Source organism: Mastigoproctus giganteus, chromosome 12 (genome assembly GCF_048544385.1).
Source record: "Mastigoproctus giganteus isolate SK-2022 chromosome 12, ASM4854438v1, whole genome shotgun sequence".
NCBI lineage: Eukaryota > Metazoa > Arthropoda > Arachnida > Uropygi > Thelyphonidae > Mastigoproctus > Mastigoproctus giganteus.
Genome location: NC_143586.1, coordinates 68320531 through 68342619, shown reverse-complemented (window position 1 = coordinate 68342619; position 22089 = coordinate 68320531). Strand labels below are relative to the sequence as shown.

Below are 22089 nucleotides of genomic sequence, written 5' to 3'. Positions count from 1 at the left end.
TAGCTTGCATTCCAAGTCGGCAGGCGGATGACATCTACGCCTTCTTCCGCGCTTTTATGCTCTCTTGGGCTTCTCTTGATCGATATCCACCATCCGCCTCCGCGTATTCTCGTGCGATCATGAATTTTGGTAGCGCTCTCTGCAGCGAAGTACAGGAAGCGGTGGTTTTAGTGGGACTTTCTTTTCTGGAGAACCAAGACTTCTTTGACCGGTGTAAGAGATTAGACTTTGCTTTTCTTTATCTCGTACTTTCTCTACGTCAAGTGATAAGTGTGAGATGAGATCAGTAAACTGACAAAATAGAGGAAGAGGAGTAACATTACCCGGCATGCAAAGCGTTCAATAATAAGGTCATTCGAACGGACTCTGCCTTCCCCTTTTCGCTCAGCCTTGGTTTTAAGAACGGTTTGACCCCCGACGATAAAATGGTGGATCAGGGAACACTGGAGAAGTTGGAAGCCGGCTTCGCACGACTCCAGGCCGAGGACAGCAAATCACTCCTTAAGAAATACCTCACCAGAGATATCTTCGATAGGCTTAAAAATAAAAAGACTAAGTTCGCCACTCTTTTGGACGTCATTCAATCAGGTAGGTGGGGGTTATTCTGCCGCGTTCCATGAAAATACATTTGTAACACGTTCTGTACGACTTTAGTGAAATATTTGTTAATGGAACGCTATTTTATCTTCTTCAATTGTCTTTAAATGTCGGTGTCTACCTGCTAGATTGAATCATAGCAAAACCAGTCACAGTAATTTGACGTAAGAGACTCCTGTTTTATACGACTGTTTCTATAACTGTTCTCGTGTTTTATAATTTGTTGTATTTTCTACATAAAGCGAATTGAAAAGAAAATTAATAAAAGGAATTATTAAACGAAGAAGAAACATTAGAATACCACGCGAATTATTCTTTAAGAGGAATTTATTGTTAAATATTTGGTCACAAAAATTTCAGTAGTGTGCATTCTCAATATTATGAAGTTCACCAATTCGTGAACTCACTGAACTAATTTTGCAATGTTTCTTCGCATTGTTTTTGGAAATTTAAATGAACTATTTCAACTTTACACCTAGATTGGACCTTTCAAAATGCTATAAAGTCTTTATAGATCTTTTAAATTTTCATGAAATTCCTGTTAGTTTTTAAACAGTTCTCTTTAAAAGGAAATATACGTTTGAAACAATTTTTTAAATGTTTTATTTCCTCTTTAAATGATATAAAGAGAAGTAATCAAATTAATTACATGTAAAATTTTCTTTATTTACAAATGGATGAATACGTCTTCAAAATATTTCCTATTTAAATGGAAAAGTGACTGACTGAAGAGCACGCGTATCATTTTAAGGCAGAGTCTAATCCATGCGTGGTGAAGGCATTGTGCTCTTCTTGGAGTTATTGAAAAATTGAGAGATTTATTGGACATCCAGCGAAAAGTACTCCTGGAAATAATTAGTTGATTTCGATTCAAGGCTTTTTGAAAACAAAAATCGAGAACTAATTATCGACGAGAAAGAAATGTATGTCTCAAATGGCCTTCAAAAATATGCAATTAACTTTTCTGAACATCAGCTATTTTCAGTTCAATGATATAAAGGTACTTTGAATACTTCGAGCCTTCGTAATTTTATATTTCCCACAATATTAAGAAGTTTATTTATTTGTTTGAAAAACAAAAGATTTAGAAACAGTTTTTCATGATACAATCAGCTTTCATGGTAGAGGAAACGTAGACCATGAGGACATCTTTTTTTATCCTTCTGTTCTGCAAATACCGTACGATATTTTATTTAATATCCTCAGTGATTGAGGAGGAGGATATGTAAATGTGACTCTCTCTCTTCATACCCTTTGTCAAAATGACAAATCGGCTTTCGCCAAGGATTTTCTCACACAAATTAAATTCGATCAATTTTCAGGGCTATGTGAGCATAGGAGTTCTGTCTTTCACGGTTATAAGAGCCTGAAATTCTGATAATCGTTTTGCTATACATGGTTTTGGAACCTGGTTGTCACTCGGTGCACACAGAACGAGTGACATTCTGCTCATGTATATTTATGGACCTTTGCATCATACTGTTTCCCTTTACAGATTGAACATTGATACTTGACAGTTTGAAGTATGATTATTGTCGACATCAACATTTTATTTTGCCTATACTCTTAAAGATTTCAGAAGTGTACGATGGAATATTGTACAGGGCCCTCCATTGTGCTCTTCTTGGAGTTATTGAAAATTTAATTGCTGTAGTTATTATCTTTAGACCGTCTTTCAACCATATTGGAGATATGTTAAAATCCTTTGGCGGTTCTGAGTCTGTTTCGAATACTTCTGATTCAAATTTTGAGCCTTGTAATGTTTCTCTCACCCAGGATACTCACACCGAAATTTAATTTTTTTTTTACTGAAAAGTACTTATATTTCTCAGTGTTTTGTTCTCTGATTTTTTTCCATAGATTGTTAATATATTTCTGACTTTTCTATCTAGCTAACGTACCAATGCATTAAACCTTAAGATTTAGGAGATTAAGGAATCAGTTGCTTCAGTTTTGTTTTTCTCCCTACTTCTATTCTAAATATTAGTCTTCACCATTCTCTCTTCATTTTTCAACATTATTCTTCTTCCAAATCCAGGATTTGAAATGCACTTTTGGCTCTTTATTTTCTCCGCTTTTACCACAGTTTTATTTCAGGCTAGCTCTATTCTCTTATTAAGTGATATTTTCTCACATTTTTAATACAAAAGTTATTCTTACCATCACAAAATTTTAGATAAAAGAGTAGCGCTTACTCTACATCAAGGCAGGTATTTTATTTTAGACTACTTAATATAGACATAGCATACAACTGCCTTTGAAACTTTAGTTCCACTTCAACCTTCTCTCCGATCCCGAAGTCTGTGCGTATAGCACAGTGGTTATAATCACTGTTCCCTTCATACGGGTGGAAAAGGCCAAGGTTCGAATTCCGCCAACGTTGAGGAACTTTCATGGGCTTTTGTCCCTCTGTGGCTGAGTTAATCGGGTTCAGGAGTAGACAGCAAAGGTCTCCCATCCCCCAAGGAAACTCAGCTTTTTCGTCCAGCAAAAATAGGCACATCGACTGGAGATCACGCGCAGTTTATGGACATATTGCACATGGGTAGATGATCTGGTTCTCGCGGTGCCCTAATGTGACAATTCTTTTTGTCTAATCTCCAACAACTCATGTTAATTTATCTATATTTACATCCTTGTTGATTATGGCGTGAATATTGGACACGATACAACTGGGCTAAAATTCTTTGACTCTTTATTGTCCCTTGAAGTGGTAATATATTACTCCAGTTGTTAACTGTTATAATAATTTTATATGCCCTTCTCTCATTAGGGGGAAAAATGCAATTTGGTGACGGCTAGGTAATTTCATCTCGATATATCTGACATAGTTATGGCCACATGTGGTACATCTGAACCAAACAGTTCAGTTTCATACTTTCATTAGAAATTATTCAAGTCGCATCTTCCTAAATTCCCTTTTTTAAAATTGTTTTATTCTTTTTAACTCGGATCGAATTTTCTGCCTCATTCTTTCCATGACTTCGTTTACTTTTATTGCCTTCTATTTTTGAACAGTTTTTAATTTAGTTTTGTATTTAGCTCAATGTTCTATCAGAATCATTTCGTATTTCGGTCAAGCTGAAAATCCTTTTTTCAAGCTTTCTTTTCTTATTCTTCTTTTCCAATTGTCTTTAAAATTTTTATTTTTTCATGCCTAAATGTCAAGGGCATAGCTCTAAAACAGTTTTCGCAGGCCGGCCGCTAGTTAGTACACCGGACCGAACCTATTGGTAACTCTCTAGGAGGCCTCCGAATCAGCTAGGGTATAATCTTGCTAATTCTGCTCTGCCAGATAGTGACTGGAGGGAGTCCGAGTAGTGTGTATGCGGGGGGCATTGTCGAAGCCACGTTATTATGTCAAGGATCTGGGTATATTCTTACTGGGTATATCCTTCCATTTGTAGGCCATATCCAAAACTTTCATTACTTCATACAGCATGCCCCCCCTTACTTTTTATTAATATTGAATACACCATGAATTGTCAAACTAAGAGAGCAAACTTATCTGCGAAAAGATCTAAATCTCACAAACACTTCCTAGTTCATTTCACAAATATACGTGGTCTCTGTTCTAATCTCAACGATGTCCATTTCTACTTACAGTCTGCCAAACCCCATGTACTTTTTCTCACAGAATCTCAGTTATGGGTTGATGATTCCTTTCGCCTCAAAGGTGGTATTTGTGCATATGTCTGTTCCGATATTTCCTGTCAGAGACTTGGTAATTTGGAATCTCCTCTTTTCAATCTTCTCTGGCTTAAAATCTCTCTACCTCATTGTGTCAAATTCATCTGTTATCTCTACCGTTCTCCCAACTACACTGATCACTTGGAGCTCTTTGCAACTTGACTTTCTCCATTTCAACTTTCCTAACAGTGAGGTAATTTTCCTTGGTGATTTTAATGTTCACAACTCCAGCTGGCTTCCATTCTCTAGTTACACCGACTCAGGTGGTCAAGATGCTGAGGATTTTGCAGTTACTAATGACCTTGCACAGATTGTTCATTTACCTACAAGAATACCGGACAATCCTAACCATACAGCCAACACGCTTGGTCTTTTTCTCATAAATGACCCTTCTAAGTACACGGTCGAAGTGAGTGATCCTTTAAGCACCTCAGATCACAACTTGGTGATTGCCTCTTCTCTTATGGAGCCTTTATTTCATAGCTATTCTCAACCTCGTGTTGGACCTGCGAGATTTCTTTTCTTCTTTTCCTTGATCAGATTACTGTTTTAAAACTTCTGATGGCAACGTTTGCTCAGATCGTGTCAGTGAAATTATTCTTGTAGGAATGGAATCCTTTATTCCACACTCAACTTTAAAATCTCGTCCTTTATCTAAACCTTGGTTTTCCAATAAATGTGCTAAGGCTGTTCAAGAGAAGAATGTTATTGAATATGAAATTGAATATTCTTCAATTTCATTTTCCGCCAACACCAAAGCCCGCAACAATTGAAAGCAGTTATTAATCAGTCCAAAGTAGACTTTGAACATGCTAAGAGTTGCAAACTTGCTTCCTACCCTAATGGTAGCCGAGCATTCTAGTCTCTTGCCAAAGCTATTGGTCGCAACCATTTATGCTCCCATCTCTCTCTCTCTCAGAACCAAATGGTTCTATTGTCACTTCACCCAAGGATAAAGCTAACCTGAAAGCATCCCATTTTCCTTCCAACTAATGTATTAATGATCTTGGAAAAACACCTCCCACTATTCCCAACACGTTCCATTCAATGCTTCATGTAGTCTTCCGTCAAAAGGGTGTCAAAAGGATTTGACGAATCTTGATGCTAAGAACGCTCCAGGTCCTGATGGTATTTCTCCACTTGTTCTCAAAACTTGTGCTCCTGAACTTTGCCGCCTTTTTTCACTTTTTTATTCCAAATGGTGTTTTTCGTTTTGCTTGGAAATTTGCCCATGTCCAGCCAGTTTCTAAAAAGGGTGAAAAATCCCTCCCATACAATTATCGTCCAATTGCAATTACTTCTACTCTTTCTAAAGTAATGGAGAAATCAATTAACTGCTAACTCTTAAACTACCTAGAAACCTTCCATTTGATCAACGATCGCCAGTATGGATTCCGTCAGTGTCGATTCATTTGTGATATTCTGGCTTATGTTGCCTATCTATGTACAAATTCAATGGAAAGGTTCGGTGAAACGCAAGTTCGGTGGTGCACTTGACATCTTAAAGGCTTTTGAGGTTCGTGTTTGGCATAAAGGTCTTCTAAATAAGCTTCCATCTTATGGTTTGCCAACTGTTTTCAGTAATTGGTTATCCAGTATTCTCTCTGATCGCTCACTGTGGGTAGTGGTAGATGGCTCTCTGTCTTCTAACTTTTCCACTAATGCTGGTGTCCCCCAAGGTTCAGTTCTTTCTTCCACCCTTTTCCTCTTGTATATTTATGACCTTCTTCCATTGGCTGGAAATCCTATCCATAGTTTTGCCGATGACAGCACATTGCATTCCACTTTCCATTTTGAAAAACCTTGTCCTGCTCAATCAGCTTCAACTTCTCGAAAATCTGCTACCAATTCCTTAAATGCCGATCTTCAGGTAATTCTCCAGTGGGGGAAAGACAACTTAGTTGATTTCAACCCTTCTAAAACTCAGTCTTGTCTTATATCTCGCAAAAAGGATTATTCTGCTCCTATGCTTATCTTTGGTGACACTCCGATTTTTAGGCAAGTTGATATATCTGTTTTGGGGATTACCCTGACTTCTAATCTCTCTTGGCACAAGCACATTACAAATATTGCTTCCTCTGCATCTAAAAAACTTGGTTTTCTCTTTCGCTCTCGGCGTTACTTTTCTTCCAAACAGCTGCTCACTCTGTACAAATCAGAAAAAAGCCCTACCATGGAATATTGTTCCCACATCTGGAACGGTGCTCCCAAAACCTTTCTCAGGGTTCTAAATTCCATTCAGAAGAGGACAGTTAGGTTAATTAATGACTCCTCTCTAACAGAGTCTCTCCACTCGCTGTCTCATAGACGTACTGTTTCTGCTGCATGCTTTTTCTACCGATACTCCCATGGGCACTGTTCTCCTGAATTGGCTTCTATAATTCCCGCTCTTTCTCTCTTTCAAAACAATCCGAACACATGCCGTCACGAGCCAACGTCCATTTACTGTCCAACTTCAAACTCACAAAACCAACTTTTCATCTTCCTCGTTTATTAATTCAACTGTCGTTTTCTGGAACAACCTTTTGTAAGATGTAGGTCTTACAAATTAAAATAGAAAGATTTGTTTTGATAAAATAAATTCAGGAAGGGCGAATGAAAGTGAGAATTAGCATTAATGCCCGTGTATTAAGTTAAATATAGTAAGTATTAAGATTGAACATTTAGTTTTAATGTAAATAAGGTTAAAGTTTGAAGAACACTGGATTTAGTAATGGACAGTTTTAGGCGTGGGAATTAAAATGGAGGCAAGAAATTTTGAGTACTATAAGAGAGCAAATAGGGACAGCAGGACTAGGTAGAGGGTGCCATTTGAGAATAGGAGTGAAAGGGTTGCTGAGGGCAAGAACAATATGATCGTAAAATGGGATTACGAAGCGTCTCTTTTGATCTAAACCACCGTTAGGAAGTAAACAGGAAATTAGTGGACGTCCAGTGTCGTATCAAAAAGAAACGGCGTCAGGGTGACTGATAAATTTGGGTAAGCTCGATATATTTAGCAGAGGTGTGAACACGAAAATGAGTGTTTTGGAGGTTACCGACAAACATGAAAGGGCCATACTGCCGTGTGAAAAAAAAAATAAGAAATTTCTAGAGGTGGGTTGGTTTGTGCGCTAGGGAGACAGCTGAGGTGAGTTGTTTTAGCAAATAGGAAGGAATATTCATAACCTAGCTTTGTAAGGAATTGAGTGATAGTCCTTTTAAAAAAGGAACATTTCTGTTGTATTAGGCAAGTTTAACTAAGTTTGAAATAAATTGTTATGAATGTTAATGATGAAATAATATAAGGGTAGTACAAGGGTAATAAAAAGAAAGTAATGAGTAAAGAAATTATATTTATAGGGGTAGTACTGTAAGGATATGTTAAAGTTTATATCATTAAGTTAGGCCAGATGCCAACACAAGATAACATACCAGATAAGGTGTAAAGAGAAAGAAATTTTATTAATAGAGAAACCTCATGATCGTAGGTATAGCTTAGCTTAATTATCAGCACTCACCTTTTTTATTAAGCTAAGCTATACTTACGATCTAGTTGTTACGTCACAGCACATAAGGATTCCTTAATATATCATCAGAAACCTCTTGAGTAAAGAGGGATGACCAAGATGGTAACTAGAGAGTAATTAAGGTAGAATGAGGAATTTGTAGTAAATATTATTAATACATCAATATTAGTATGCATGTATATACGTAGTTTGTTTTTTTATGTAAATGCTGTATATAATGTTCATTCAAAGTTTGTAAATTTATTGAAAAAAGGTGTCTTTAATGTTCTGCTAACACCCGCTTTACATACCCTGCAATCTAGAATTTTCTGTGAATTGCAGTCAGATTTGCGTTTGTTGGTGTGGGGTTTGAGACTTCACTAGGGTGGAGGTCTACCAAAAGATGGAAGCAAAACCTTAACCCCCACACTTCCTTCATACGTATTTCCTAAAAATTACAGTCTACAGAAGTTCAAGTCCAATGTCAATTCTTTCGTCTTCTCAACCTCCAACCCATGCACGGTACTAAGTACTATAGGTTCTAACACCTCTCGTGTTTGGGGTTTTTATAAAAGAAAAATATATCTGAAGAAACATCCAGAATAATTGCCACTTCTGCAACATCTTACGTATTATGATTCAACTCTCGAGAAGAATATGTAACCATAAATGATATCATTAAGGAATATTTAGGTTATAAATTGTAATTACGTGAGAAGATTTCATGTATATTTTTGCTCATTTGCTTGCCATATTTTTCAAAAAAAATTGATAATGATCACGCGGCTCTCAATCATTAATATTAAAGTCAGTATCATAATAATGTGTTTTATATCCTTTATTATGCTTGTTTTTATTCTCGATTACTGTAATCCTGTACCCTACTAATCACAGCAAGTTTATTTCACATGCTATCTGGCTCTTCCAAGAATACGATTCTCATGGCTTTACCAAATTGCAATTGCTATAGGTCTGAGTTCGATTCTCCTCTCGGCAGAAGAATCTTTATCCTCCTTGAGCTAGGATTTTTCATCCGTACAACAGGAAAATCCATCATAGAATATAAGCAGTTACAAATACGATATATTGATGGCCTATGGCCTTAATTTCCTGGGCCCATATTCTGAATATTACCAAATCATAACGAAAGAATCTTCATTTCTATTAAATGATGTTTAGGTTTTATTTTACCTTTCTGCCGACTCCTCAGTTACATTATCGATTGATAAGAAGACTATAAAAGTAAAACTTAAAAGCCCCACCCCGTAATTTCAGTTCTCGTTTCGCAACCTTCCTGAAATAATCGTCGACTCCCTCTGTCAAGTGTACTCAGAATCCCGATAACGACCTCATGGATTGCTGATAACTGATGCTCTGCTTGGGGCGTTTGATTCCGACCTTGACATTGTGTTACCAAGCAGTATATGGTTTAAAAATGGCAGTTTATTTATTCAGTCGAGACGTATGTGTGTGCGTACGTGAGTGCGTGCATGCACGCTCAATGCCTCTGCCATTAGCATGCAAGTCATTGCAAAACATCTGCCTTTTTTTCAAACTGTTGTTACTTTCCCTCCTCCTTTTGTACCGAACATCCTTACAAGTGGTTTAAGACTCCTGCACGCTCACAATGTAAAACTCACCGCGAGGTGTGGCAATGAAAATTTAATTAAGTTACCTTTGGAGCTTGTAAAATATTAATAGCTGACCACAGAAGAAAAGTGGCTAGTTCGAGTAGGATGATTATAGGTACAACAATAAATGCTTCGTGGATTTCGAGTCTTCGCTAATATTTATAAATATGAATTCACACAAAGAAGCATTAAAGTCATTAAGATCAAACTTTTTATCAAAATTATTTGAGTAAAATTCTTTGAATATGTGTCCTTATGTCCACTTTCCGTTTTGATCTTCTGACACTAAAAATCTCTTCTCTTTCGAACTCCTATACGAGTTCAAAATGTTTTAAGTGTAGTCTTCATTGACTTAGATTTTCGAAGCTAATGGTGAACTATTAGGGATATTTTATATAGCAGATAGCACAATAATAAAAGCACCATATCAGGTAGAAAAGTCAAACGTGGCGAGCTATTCAGTCACAGGCGAGGTTGCATGGTTTTTTCCAATCGGAATCTGTGTCAGGTTTTTTCTCCAGTGAACAGCAAATCCAGTGAAGAACACACGCACTTACAGACACAATATACTGGCCTTAGTTGCTTTGGCGCTTAACACACATCTAATCAACGATGACCAAGGTGTCAATGGTGCCAGTGGTGGATCTATGGATAAGCAGTCACTTGGGGCTTCGAAGTTTAGGGTAGGGCCGCCTGGGATCCCACCCTAAATTGTGGGAACCCAAGCAGCCGTTTTCTTCCTCCTAAAAATTCACAACATATTTTATTTACAAAATACAAATATGGATGAATATATTTCTTATTATTGTTCCTTGTGACTTGTTTCTCGTCAGAAAAATAGTCCCAGGTGTACACTGGTGTACAACGGTAAAGCATGAAATCCAGGAGGAAAAACGATATTTTTTTTCTTTCTGAATGAAGCAAACTTTCTAGCAATAGCAGTAGACCGGAAGATATGAGTTTCACAAGGCACACAGTGTATTCAGTCAAACAGGAGCACTTTTTAGTTTTCTTGCTGGCTATTACGCTGCTTATGCTTCTTGTCAGAAGAAGCATCGCGTGTACATGTGGAGAAGATACTTTCAGGAACCAAAAAAAGTTATTACTTTTATGAAAGTTTCAGCCAAAGTCTTCAAGGTGACTCTTTCTTTTTTAAAAGTCTACCATCTCATCGCAGGAGATGGAAGATGTCCTTCTAATCGCTTTCGGAAACTTTACACTCAAAACACCACTGTTTGCGTGAGGATAGGATTTTTTCTGTTTTCAGCTGTAGGTGGAATACAGAGAATTTAAGACTCGGTAGTCTTCTCTCGGTTTCCTCAAATATGTTTGTTTTGTTCATTCATTCCCATTTCATTTGATTTTTTTTCAGATCGTTTCATTTATTCATTTGCAAATTTTGTTTTATTCCATCGACCGATTGGTTGTTTCTATTGAAGTCACACATTTATGCTGTTCAAATGCCAACCAGTCTAGACTTTAAAAGTCGAGTTTTTTAACTTTGACCACCTGACTCGATCAGTGACAACTCGCTTCTTTCAATGACTAGTCTCAAACGGACTTGTCATTGATATCGACTTGACCAACAATTTAAAAAATCTAAAAAAATTAGCGAAGGCGATGTTAACTCCATGTTTGTGTTGAATGCTGAGCTCTACCCCAAACGTACACTGGTGCTCTAATGGTAAAGAACAAATACAAAAACGAAAGTTAATTAAAAGCCTTTTACTGGATGTTAAAAAACGTTAGTGAGACATTCGTTTTGTGTCTTAATAAGGCACAAAGGGTGGACAAATACTGGAAGGTATTAAATTCTCATTCTTTCGCAAGGACTCATGCAAACTCAGCGATATTTCTTGGTGGTGCCTGGGGACTTCTGGCGGTTTCTTCCTGAGATTGATTTCCGGGTGGGAATTGGCAACTTTCCTACATATGTTATTCTAGGCATATGCTCTTTTGAGCCCTCGTAGGTAGCACAGTTGGTATAATTACCGGTATGCCCACACCTGGTGGAAAAGACCCGAGCTCAAATCCCGTCCATAATACGAGGAATTTTTATGGGTCTTTTTCACAACGTCCGTCTGAGGCGAGGGTAGCATGGTTTTTTCTCCCATGAAAGAAAGAAAGAAAGAATCGACATTGAAAAGAAAGAAACAAAAAAATCGATATTGCAAAGAAAGAAAGTCAGATAGAATAAGTGAATTGCTATTTAGAATTATGTATGCAGTGATCAAATTGAACATTCTTAAAAGTATTTCGTGACTACACTCCACTCTAAAATAAATATCCAAGGAATACGATTGGCTCTTATGGACAGCACTGACGAAACATTTGGAGTAACAAATATTTTTGCACGTTTCTGTATTAAATTAAATCACTCGAATCTGCCACTTTCAGCGGATGTTCATCCAAAGAAGTAAATTATCTTTTACCGGGAAATGAAAATATCCTCCATCCACTGAGCTGAACTAATGCGAAGATTACGTGACAAGCCTCTGTTACCCACCCTTAAAGATTTATTCTTCGTTCTGACAATAAAATGCGAGATGCTGTAAGAAATTAGTGTGGCGAATTTCTAAATATAGCGCGAATTAGAGTGGAGTAACTCTACCTGCTGTGTAACCAAGAAAGCTGCGTTTTCTAATTCAATTAGCAGCTTTTGAAAATAAAGAATGCAGACCTTCTTATCCAAGGCATTCTTCTCTAAAATTACAGTGGCATCTCAATTTGAGAGGGTAATTTTTCATGACTTAGAACTGCATAAGGTGCTGTAAACTATGTCCTAAAATAATATATATTTTTCTGAAAACAGCACTCATTAAACGTAAGTTTAATGGGTGATACTTTATTCTTATTGTATTTCAAGGAACGACCGGAGTGGCAAGCAGCAGGGTTCAGGAGAATCAAAAGTCACGCTGTTAATAAGCTCTATCCACAAGAGAAAAGAATGCAGCTGAAATACAAATTTCCCTCTGGACATATCTATGAAGTAGACTTACGAGTTTTCAAATGGCCTGAAGAAAGTTTTATTATGAAAGCCGCAATTAAGAAAATATATTTTGTTTCCATCAGAAACTTCCTTGTAATGGGCATTTTGGTTAGTTTTGTGCACCAACTTTTCACATTTATTTGAAAATGGCTCAACTATCAGACTTGAGCACCAAAGGTTCTGAATACGAATAAGAAAAAAACATTCTCTCCGTAGCTTCTCAGTAAAGGGCAAGAAAATGAGGTTGTTACAAATGGCATCATTTATTCTATTTCTTTTAACCGGAATGCAACAAAAACTACGGAAAGATGCATCAATGAAAAATAATATAAGAGAAAATAGATATTTCAAAATTCTTCAATGTTGGTTCAGAGTTGAGTAAGTTCGCAAATTTGCCAAGAAGTTTCCCAAGAAGAATAATTGAGCCAGTTTTATCTTTGTTTCAATATGGCGAATCAAAATGGAACTGCCTTGTCAAGAACATTCTTATTACTGATGGGTTTTTTTCCCATCCTTGATACCCATGTCCTTGAGGGGCACTGGTACCAAGGGAACGAGGTGATTGTTATATACGGATATAACTGTTATTGGTCGAGGAACTCTCTGACTATCTACAGGTATTCAGGATTTGCGATTTTTCGGAGTTTGTCTGCGTACTTGATCTTTTCTTCGTAGTTTTTCTAGAGGTTGCTTGTGTTTACCACCGCTGTGTCGATCAGGTAGGTAGCCCTTTCCTTCTTGTTGATGAGGGTTATGTTTGGTCTATTGCGCGAGATCGTCTTGTCCCTTATAATGGCACGCTTCTAGTATAGTATGTGAATGGAGTTCGTACTTGTAATAGAGTACACTTTCTTTGATTAACTGGTATTTTTGCTGTAGCATCTGATGTATTATCTTGGCAACCTGGCTATATCTATGAGTGTACTCCTTCTGAGTGATAACCCTGCATCCTGCGGTGATGTGCTGGAGCTGGTTTGTTCCTGGGGCCAGATGGCATCGTCGACACGTGCCGTCTGTCACTCAGGCTCTTTGTCGACGTATTTCTTGTAGTTCCTGGTGTCTGCGTGGGTAGCACAGTGATATCGTCACCGTCCTCCCCGGATCGGGTGGAAAAATCCAAGTTCGAATCCCGTCGATGACGCGAGGAAACTGTAATGGGCATTTTTCACTCTGTAGCCGAGTTAATCGGTCTTAGGCGTAGATAGCAAGGTTTCCCCCCTCCAGAAAGTGAGGTTTTTTCGTCCAGAAAAACAGAGAAATAGACCAAAGAACACACGCAATTTAGAGACATAATACTCATGGGTATACTGTATGTAAGAAATTACCGGGTGACCCTAATATAATCGTTTGGTTTGGGGATGTCTTTCTTGAGGATGGTCTTAAGTTTTCTGATCAGCTTTTTAGTTCTGTTGCCGTTAGTACTGGGTCAGTTGGCCTATCTTCACTCTTATCTCTTCTGTGCTGTTTCAGCCTCTTCTTTGGTTTTTGCTTCTTTGCGTTTTTTTCCCTCTGGTTTCTCTTCTATTCATCCTTTTGGCCGCTACAGTGGCACAGTAAATGGCTGTGCAGATGGCATCTAATGTTACTACGTTGTTGAGGTAATCCGAGAATATTCGCCGACTGAAGTAGTCTTGTTACTTGCCACTAGATTCCGTGGGGTCTCTACTTGGGTATATTGTGGGTCTTTGTGAAGTATGTTCCCTCGAATTCTTCTAGAGCCCTCTGCTCTTCCTCTGTTCTTGATATCGCGACCCAGTCTATTTTCACTTTGGCTGCTCCTGGTTGTAATTCTTGTACCTGCTGTTCCTCCTCTAATAGTGGTTCTGTTGTGTCCATATACTTTGTTCTTTATGGATTGTCGCTCATATTAGGCTTAATTTTTTCTAAGATTGCAGGCGCTGTTATGTCCTTCATGACTATGGTTCTTCTCTAGTCTGCTATTCGCTGTTCGGTGACCTAATCAATCGGAAACTGTTCTAACCACTTGACGTGTGTTTTCATCCTGGACATTGTCATATAGGTCTCTAGCTTGGTTACTTCGTAGTATGCTCGCATGATGAACGTATTCATTTTGCTGCTCCACTTCATTCATTATTATTTATTTATTTTAATTTATATTTGCCCCTGGACAACCAGTTTGGCCAAAAGGGCACTTACAAATACAACTGCATCATTCCATCCGTGACTGAAATTAATACATGTTCATAATTAGGTACATAGAAATGTTGATTAATATTCACTTAATGATGTACTTCTGCTTAAAAATACATCTCACTTTATACATACATTTATTTTAGGTGATTTTAATCTGATATTAGTAATCCTATAAGACTTATTGGTTACTTCCAAATTGAAATGTAATTACTTTGTACGGTTCAGGCACCATGGCGTTTCTCTACGTCCTGTCAGAGCCAACCCTTTCATAGTAGAACCATGAAAGGTGTTTCTGTAGTAAAATAGACTTGAGTACATTTAAGGAAGTTATTTTGTTATCTTGAAGTGCTCCTCAAGGATTAAAATTAGAGTTGAGATTGAAACTGTTGAAGACGGACTTTATGTCTAGAAATATGACATTGTGTTGGATTTCTGCATATACTGCACGCTGGATCTTGAATAAAGTATCAACGAGACTAGTCGTGGTAGATCTCCTATTAATGAGCGTATGAAGGTGTGTGATGCTGGAATGGGTATTTAATGACACGAAGGATCCTAGGGACAAATTGTAACTCTGAATATGTGTTGTCAGGTTTCGAAGACATTTGTCTCCTATAGTCGTCTGGATTAATTTTTCAAACACTTTTAATGTTGTGCATCCTACTGAAAACAGTGCAAAAGTTTTTTGCTCCTTGGAGTTCTTAGTCTTGAGAACTCGCTTCAGATAATATCTATTCAAGATCTTCAGGATAGTTGTGGTTTCTAGGGATTTCTGGTGCTCCTGCACCAGAAATCCCTAGAAATATATACAAGAGCGGGTAGATTATGTATACACAATGCATAGCTTCCCCCATAATTAACGGAAAGCCGTTTGGGCCAATGTTTGCCTTTTGGGGGTAACTTATTAATCTTTCAGTCAAGTTCTGCAGGGTTAGTTGGACCAACAATTCTGGCCTAACGAACCCAAGATGGTAAGAAGGCCTGGTATTGGTCTGTTCACTTGTTGGTATTTTTTTTTTTAATGAAAACCCAAACACGAGAGGTATTAAAACCTATAATACTTAGTACCATGCATGGTTTTGAGGGTGGGAAGATGAAAGAATACTTTTGATATTAAACTTGAACTTCTGTAAATTGTAATTTTCAGGAAATACGTATGAAGGAAGTTGTTCAAAAAGTGGAAGTTGAAGAAATAAATGAAAAAGAAAAAAAGTTGGTTCTGTAAGTTTCGAGTTGGACTGTAAAAGGATGTTGAATGGTTGTGACATGTGTTCGGACTGCTTTGGAATTATAGAAGAACAGCGCCCATGGAAGTATCTACAGAAAAGGCATGCAGCAGAAACAGAACGTCTATGAGACAGAGGGTGGAGAGACTCTGTTAGAGATGAGTCATTAATTAATCTAACTGCCCTCTTGTGGATTTATTTTGGATCTGATGTACACATTTTAGTTCAATCATGTGGTGAGAGCTCTTGTGGCATGAGAAACATGACTTTTGGTTGGATGAAAAATTTAAATTATTCCATAATAGAAACTGTTATAGAATACACTGAATTTACAGATGGAACACTTCGCGACTCATATGGTTAACATCGTTGGAAAACTTTCCTATAAACCTCTAGTAGCTTGCTTTCTTAGTGTTACTCCTCGTTCAAGATATAGTTGATGCTTTGGTCGGCGAGTGTAAATTCCCATGCAAAATTACTACTACAGTATTTAAAATTATCTCTGTATTTGTCTTGAAGTAGCGACTTAATAAAAAGGACTTTTACATATTTTTACGATGTTTTTCCATCATTCTGTTTTCTTCCTTCTTCCTTTGGCACTTAAGTGTTTCTATTTTAGGATCTCCAACATGTCCGAAAATTGACTTTCGGACTGCGAAATGAGCAATCGGCTTCATAACTTCAGATAATCGATATCCTACATTCACAAAGATGGTAGGACACTCTCGTTGCCATGGTAATGGCGCCGAATTCCCCGCCCTTCTCTGTTTTTCTTCCAGTTCTGAACGCCCCTGAAATATTTTGTCTGTTAACAAATTCCAGCGCACCCCATGAGAAAATTATTCTTCATGAATGTACCTTTCCAGAGGACTGCTTAATGAAGAAACCTATAAAATTTTATCAAACTTAAAAAAAGAATATCTGCTTATCTTTCAGACTCAGTGTACTAACAATCCCTCCTTAATAGGAGGGATTGTCAAATTACCATCTATATATTGAGCTGCTGAAAAACAGCATTAATAAAGAAAAACAGTACACAAGTTTTGTTTTCACATTCTATTGCAATAATACCCTATTTTTTGATAATCTAATGATTTCATACAATACTTTCTCGTCTTTTCCTCAAAGGTGTCGAAAATTTGGACAGTGGTGTTGGAGTGTATGCACCAGATGCAGAATCTTACACCGTATTTGCTGATCTCTTTAATCCTATCATAGACGACTACCATGGTGGATTTAAGAGTACTGACAAACACCCTCCTAAGGATTTTGGAGACATAAACACCCTAGTAGACCTTGACCCGAAGGGTGAATATATAATTTCCACCAGAGTAAGATGTGGACGAAGCCTTCAGGGATATCCTTTCAACCCCTGTCTAACGGAACAGGTAAGAAACTAGCAACTTATCTTTCCAACACGTAAATTATACAACTAAGGCGAACAGAGTTCAGTTCAACTAGTGTTCACTTCGGATAGTACTGTATTCGAATTAATTCGTAAAATTTAAATCATAAAGAATTATAGATTTTAATTGATATTCTGCATTTACTAAATACGCAATTATCTACGATATTAAAATTGATTGATAAAAGTTGATTAATTATTAATATATTTTCCAAGTATAATCAAATAGAAAGTCCTACGTACACTAGAAAACCAGATTACAGAGGGAAACCGATATTTCTTTCTCGTGCTATTGAATGAAGCAAGACTTGTAGAGTACGTTTTTTACTGATGATGGCCTACTGTTCTCTTGTTTGCTACAACTAGCAGATGGAACTTCTATAAGCACGAATCAATGTTGTAGTTAAAGCTCACTGTACAGCTATAATAAAAATTAAAAGAAGCTAATTAATGAGGATTACATTTTTTACATACAGTCAATGATGTTTCTTTTTTTTCCCCTTTTTTTTGACAGCAATACAAAGAGATGGAAAGAAAAGTGAGTGGCACCCTAAGCAGCATGCACGGAGAGCTAAAGGGAACTTATTACCCTCTCACAGGGATGGATAAAGCTACTCAACAGAAACTCATCGATGACCATTTTCTCTTTAAGGAAGGGGATAGGTAAACGTGTTTTTAATGTAATCAACGTCATAGTTATAATTTAATAAACTTAATTAATTCGATTAATACGCTTTTTAATTTAATGTAGTTAATTAGGTAATAAAATTCAGTGGCTAGTTAATTAATTAATAATTTTACAATAGAGTAAATTAATAAAATATATGAAAATAAGCATAACATTGAAAAGATTTTATAAAATCTTCATTCTAGAAATATAATAATATTAATTTATGCTGAGATTTGTAGTTTATTTAACTAGAAATTTAATATATCCTCGTCAGCAATAATGTGGTTAAACGAGAATATTTCGTATACCGTAATATATCAAAACAATGAGTGAAATTTAAAAAATATATTGTGTGATATTTTATCAGAATAAATTAACTTTTTCACCTTTTCGAATAGATTCCTTCAGGATGCTAACGCCTGCCGCTTTTGGCCAGCAGGACGTGGTATTTACCACAACGATGATAAAACTTTTCTCGTATGGGTAAACGAAGAAGACCATCTGAGGATTATATCTATGCAAAAAGGAGGGGACCTTAAACAGATTTATAAAAGGCTTGTCGATGTAAGTCATATGACATAGTATCAATGATTCCTACGATTTAGCATTAGCATTTTTAGCATTAGCATTAGTAGAGGCATTTGATGCAAGAAAGCAAGCTTATGCAGCATCAGCCAAAAAAAAAAAAAAAAAAAAAAAAAAAAAGTAACATAAATAAATAAAAATAACCACTTCCACTTCACCCCTCTGTTCGTTCGAAATACCTGTCCAGCTGAGCCTTAAACTTATTTAGGCTATCAACTTCCACGACAAGGGATGGAAGTCTGTTCCACCCACCAACCACCCGCTGGCTAAAGGCAAATTTCCGCACATCTATCCTACATCTGTCTTTCCTCAATTTGAATTTATGCCCTCTCAGGTGATTTTTCTGAGCTAGAGGAAGAATCCCATCAGCATTGAGCATGCTCAAACCATTCAAGGCTTTGTACACCTCTATCAGATCACCCCGCTGGTACCTAGTTTCCAGACACTGTAATTTGCAAAACTTAAGCCTTTCTTCGTAAGAGAACCCCTTTGTCCCATTCACCAATCTAGTTGCCCTTCTCTGTACTCGTTCCAGCAGCTCTACATCCTTCCTGAAATGAGGCCTCCAGGCCTGTATACAGTACTCTAGGTGTGGCCTGACCATTGCCTTATACAAGGGAATAATCACCTCCTTATCCCTGCTAGAAAAATTCCTATATATCATTGACAATACACCATGAGCTACTCTTGCAGCTCGTCTGCACTGCTCAGAGAACTTCATATCTGCCTGCACCACCACCCCCAGGTCCCTTTCATTCTCTACCACTGTCAGTGTAGTACCACAGATTTGATACGTTGCTCTGGGGTTGCTGTTTCCCATATGTAGTACTTTACATTTGTCAATGTTAAACTTCATTTGCCACCTCGAAGCCCATCTGCTCAACCTTTCCAAATCCTGTTGCAGCAGCATAGTGTCAGTAGTGTCCTTGACAACCCTGCCAACCTTCGTATCGTCTGCAAACTTGGACATTAAGCCTGATATACCATCATCAATATCATTTATAAATACAGAAAACAATAAAGGCCCCAATACTGAACCCTGAGGGACTCCGATTTTATTTATTTCAGTGAGAAACAATGTATAAATGTAAATAGATTAGTATTCAAAGCTTCCATATAAGGGATACAACTTGGCAAGCGATATTAATAATAATTTGGCAAGCGTTATTAATAATATTATGCCTTTAATCTGTAATAAATCCTTCTTGGCTGTCTGTGAACGTGACTGTTAATAAAAAACATTTTCTAAAGCTTGAAAGCCATAAATAGTTCTTTTACTTGGATTTATAACTATTGTAAACCTGTTACTGGTATTAAACTTACCTTATATAACGAATAACATTTATAATTATAAATAGTTAAGCATTCTTTGTGTCTTTTTTGTAGGCTGTTAATATAATTGAGTCCAAACTACCCTTTTCTCACGATGATCGGTTTGGTTTCCTGACTTTCTGTCCCACCAACCTGGGGACAACCATCAGGGCTAGCGTACATATCCAACTTCCAAAACTGGCCAAAGATAGGAAGGTTTTAGAGAGCGTTGCTTCCAAGTATAACCTACAAGTAAGAGGTAAGTACAAATTTAATTCATACTATAGCAGTTGTAGATTTGTGCTGCCATCTATCGGAATAAAACAAAAGCTCGGTCTACATTAATATTTATAATAAAGTACTGTACACTCTTAGTAGTCGAGATTTTATTTATTTATTATTCTTTTTAATTCCTTGAATGTCGTATTATGATAAAAAATTAATTCGTCATAGTGCTCTTATATTTAAAAACAGTTATAGTGGAATAATATTTATTTATTTATATATTAACGTAAGTCCAAATGTATAAAGCAATCATATTGTCCTTTTTAAATTAATGCTGCAGCCATCTAGTGTCGCAATTAAGAACTATTATTTCTAAATTAATAATTTGTAGATTGTTGAGAAATGTTTTTAAGACGTTTTCTTTGTGTTTTTTTTTTTTTTTTTTTCTCCATAGGAACACGTGGAGAGCATACAGAGAGTGAAGGAGGGGTGTATGATATTTCAAATAAAAGGCGGTTGGGACTTACAGAGTACCAGGCGGTCAAAGAGATGCAGGATGGAGTTTTGGAATTAATCAAATTAGAGCGCTCTGCTTGAAAATGGCAACCTTGAAGAGATGTACGCATGCACTTCATATACGGATTTCTTTGAACCTTAGATGATTGCATTTCGTCAAATATCACTCTTCAATCCATTAATTTAGTCTTACTGGATAGGACTTTATGTCAGAAAGCATACAACACTTCCTATGCAGATCTAATGTTAATAATTTTTTTTTTTTATGTTTTTATGCAATAATTGCACGCTTTTGGTTATGATTCCTAGATGGCGCCAACGTAGTGTTTAGATTTTTAGTTTAAAGGAAAAAAGGTTATTACTTTAATTAGAAACATAAATTAAATATTATATTTTTACAGTAGAGTGGAATAGGTCAAAGGATATACAGCTATGTAAAGTTAGTTTAAGTCTAGTCAAGCTGTTGCTGGGCGACTGACTTTGTATTGCACCTTCTCAACATGAATGTCAACATAAATCAGCCACAGAATGGTATTGTGGCATAAGTCGTCCACGTATTAGCAGCTAATGTTCTTATTGTACAGACACTTTAGGATCTAGTCGTCGCAATAGTAAAAGAAAGTGGATTATTGAATCTGTTGGTGTATTTTTTCACATCCTATAATAGTTATAAATAGATTAAAGTTTTCATTTATTGTCAATTAAAAAAACTAGTACAGTTTAATTCTGTTGGTAACATGACAAGACAATTTTCCTTAACACACAGTCATACAGTGCGAAGGGTTAAATTAACATATACATATTTGAACTTTTAAAGAGTAAGAAATAAATTTAAAAAAAGAGATAAACTGGGATTTTTAATCTTCGGTTTCTGATTTTAGTAAGAAAAATTCCAGGTTTTAATGTATTAAAATAAAAAATAATAATTTAATTTAAAATTTTATTATGGGAGTCGATTGGCTATTATAGTCGATAAGACCACTGTTATTCGACATCGTGTGGAAAAATTCTGGGTTCGAATTAACACCTTGCACAGATCATGTAATATACTTATGGAGTTAATGGATATACACTCAATGATCACCTAATTGTGACCATCTACCTAATACCGTGTTGGGCCACCTTCCGAACGGACAACAGCCGCTATTCGCCTAGGCACTGACTCCACTAGATGTCTATCTAGTGCCTACAAAACTTTCCACAGCATCAGAATAGGTGAAGGTTACTTGTCCATACGCCTCACTTCTCGTTCCAAAAAATCCCAAAGGTGTTCGATTGGATTTAGGTCAGGCCAGTTTGGAAGCCAAATAAGATGAGCGATATCGTCAGTGTGTTCCTTGAACCACTTGTTCACAGTGTGGGCTGAATAGCACAACGCATTATCATCTTGGAAGATCCCTTTCCTGTCAGGGTAAAAATTTAACATGACACGGTGCACATGGTCATCTAAGAGCTACCAGCAGACCTTATCAGTGAAACGTAAGTACATGCGCCAAGGTCCTTACCAGAAAAACATACTCCATATTAACCAATCACTGCTACGTGCCTGGATAGTGGGCACCATGAGATGAATCCACAGACTTGTGTTGCTTGTGCAACACA

General features: G+C 36.9%; 1 protein-coding gene across 1 annotated transcript; it reads left to right on the top strand.

Annotated features, from left to right (window-relative positions):
* Positions 1-100: 100 nt before the first annotated feature.
* On the top strand, positions 101-21121 carry LOC150077169 (arginine kinase-like). The gene is made up of 6 exons (XM_090386348.1): positions 101-588; positions 16904-17163; positions 17695-17843; positions 18249-18414; positions 19822-20005; positions 20426-21121. Exons 1-6 carry the CDS (start codon positions 426-428, stop codon positions 20566-20568), a joined length of 1065 nt encoding a protein of 354 aa, XP_090242474.1. The 5' UTR covers positions 101-425; the 3' UTR covers positions 20569-21121.
* The last annotated feature ends 968 nt before the right edge of the window (positions 21122-22089 follow it).

What these genes read in the sequence shown, in the direction of transcription:
- LOC150077169 (XM_090386348.1), top strand. Translation starts at nt 426, where the DNA reads ATGGTGGATCAGGGAACACTGGAGAAGTTGGAAGCCGGCTTCGCACGA. An exon ending in ACCCCTGTCTAACGGAACAG is followed by an intron (nt 17,164 to 17,694) that starts GTAAGAAACTAG and finishes TTTTTTTGACAG; the next exon opens with CAATACAAAGAGATGGAAAG. An exon ending in TTTATAAAAGGCTTGTCGAT is followed by an intron (nt 18,415 to 19,821) that starts GTAAGTCATATG and finishes TCTTTTTTGTAG; the next exon opens with GCTGTTAATATAATTGAGTC.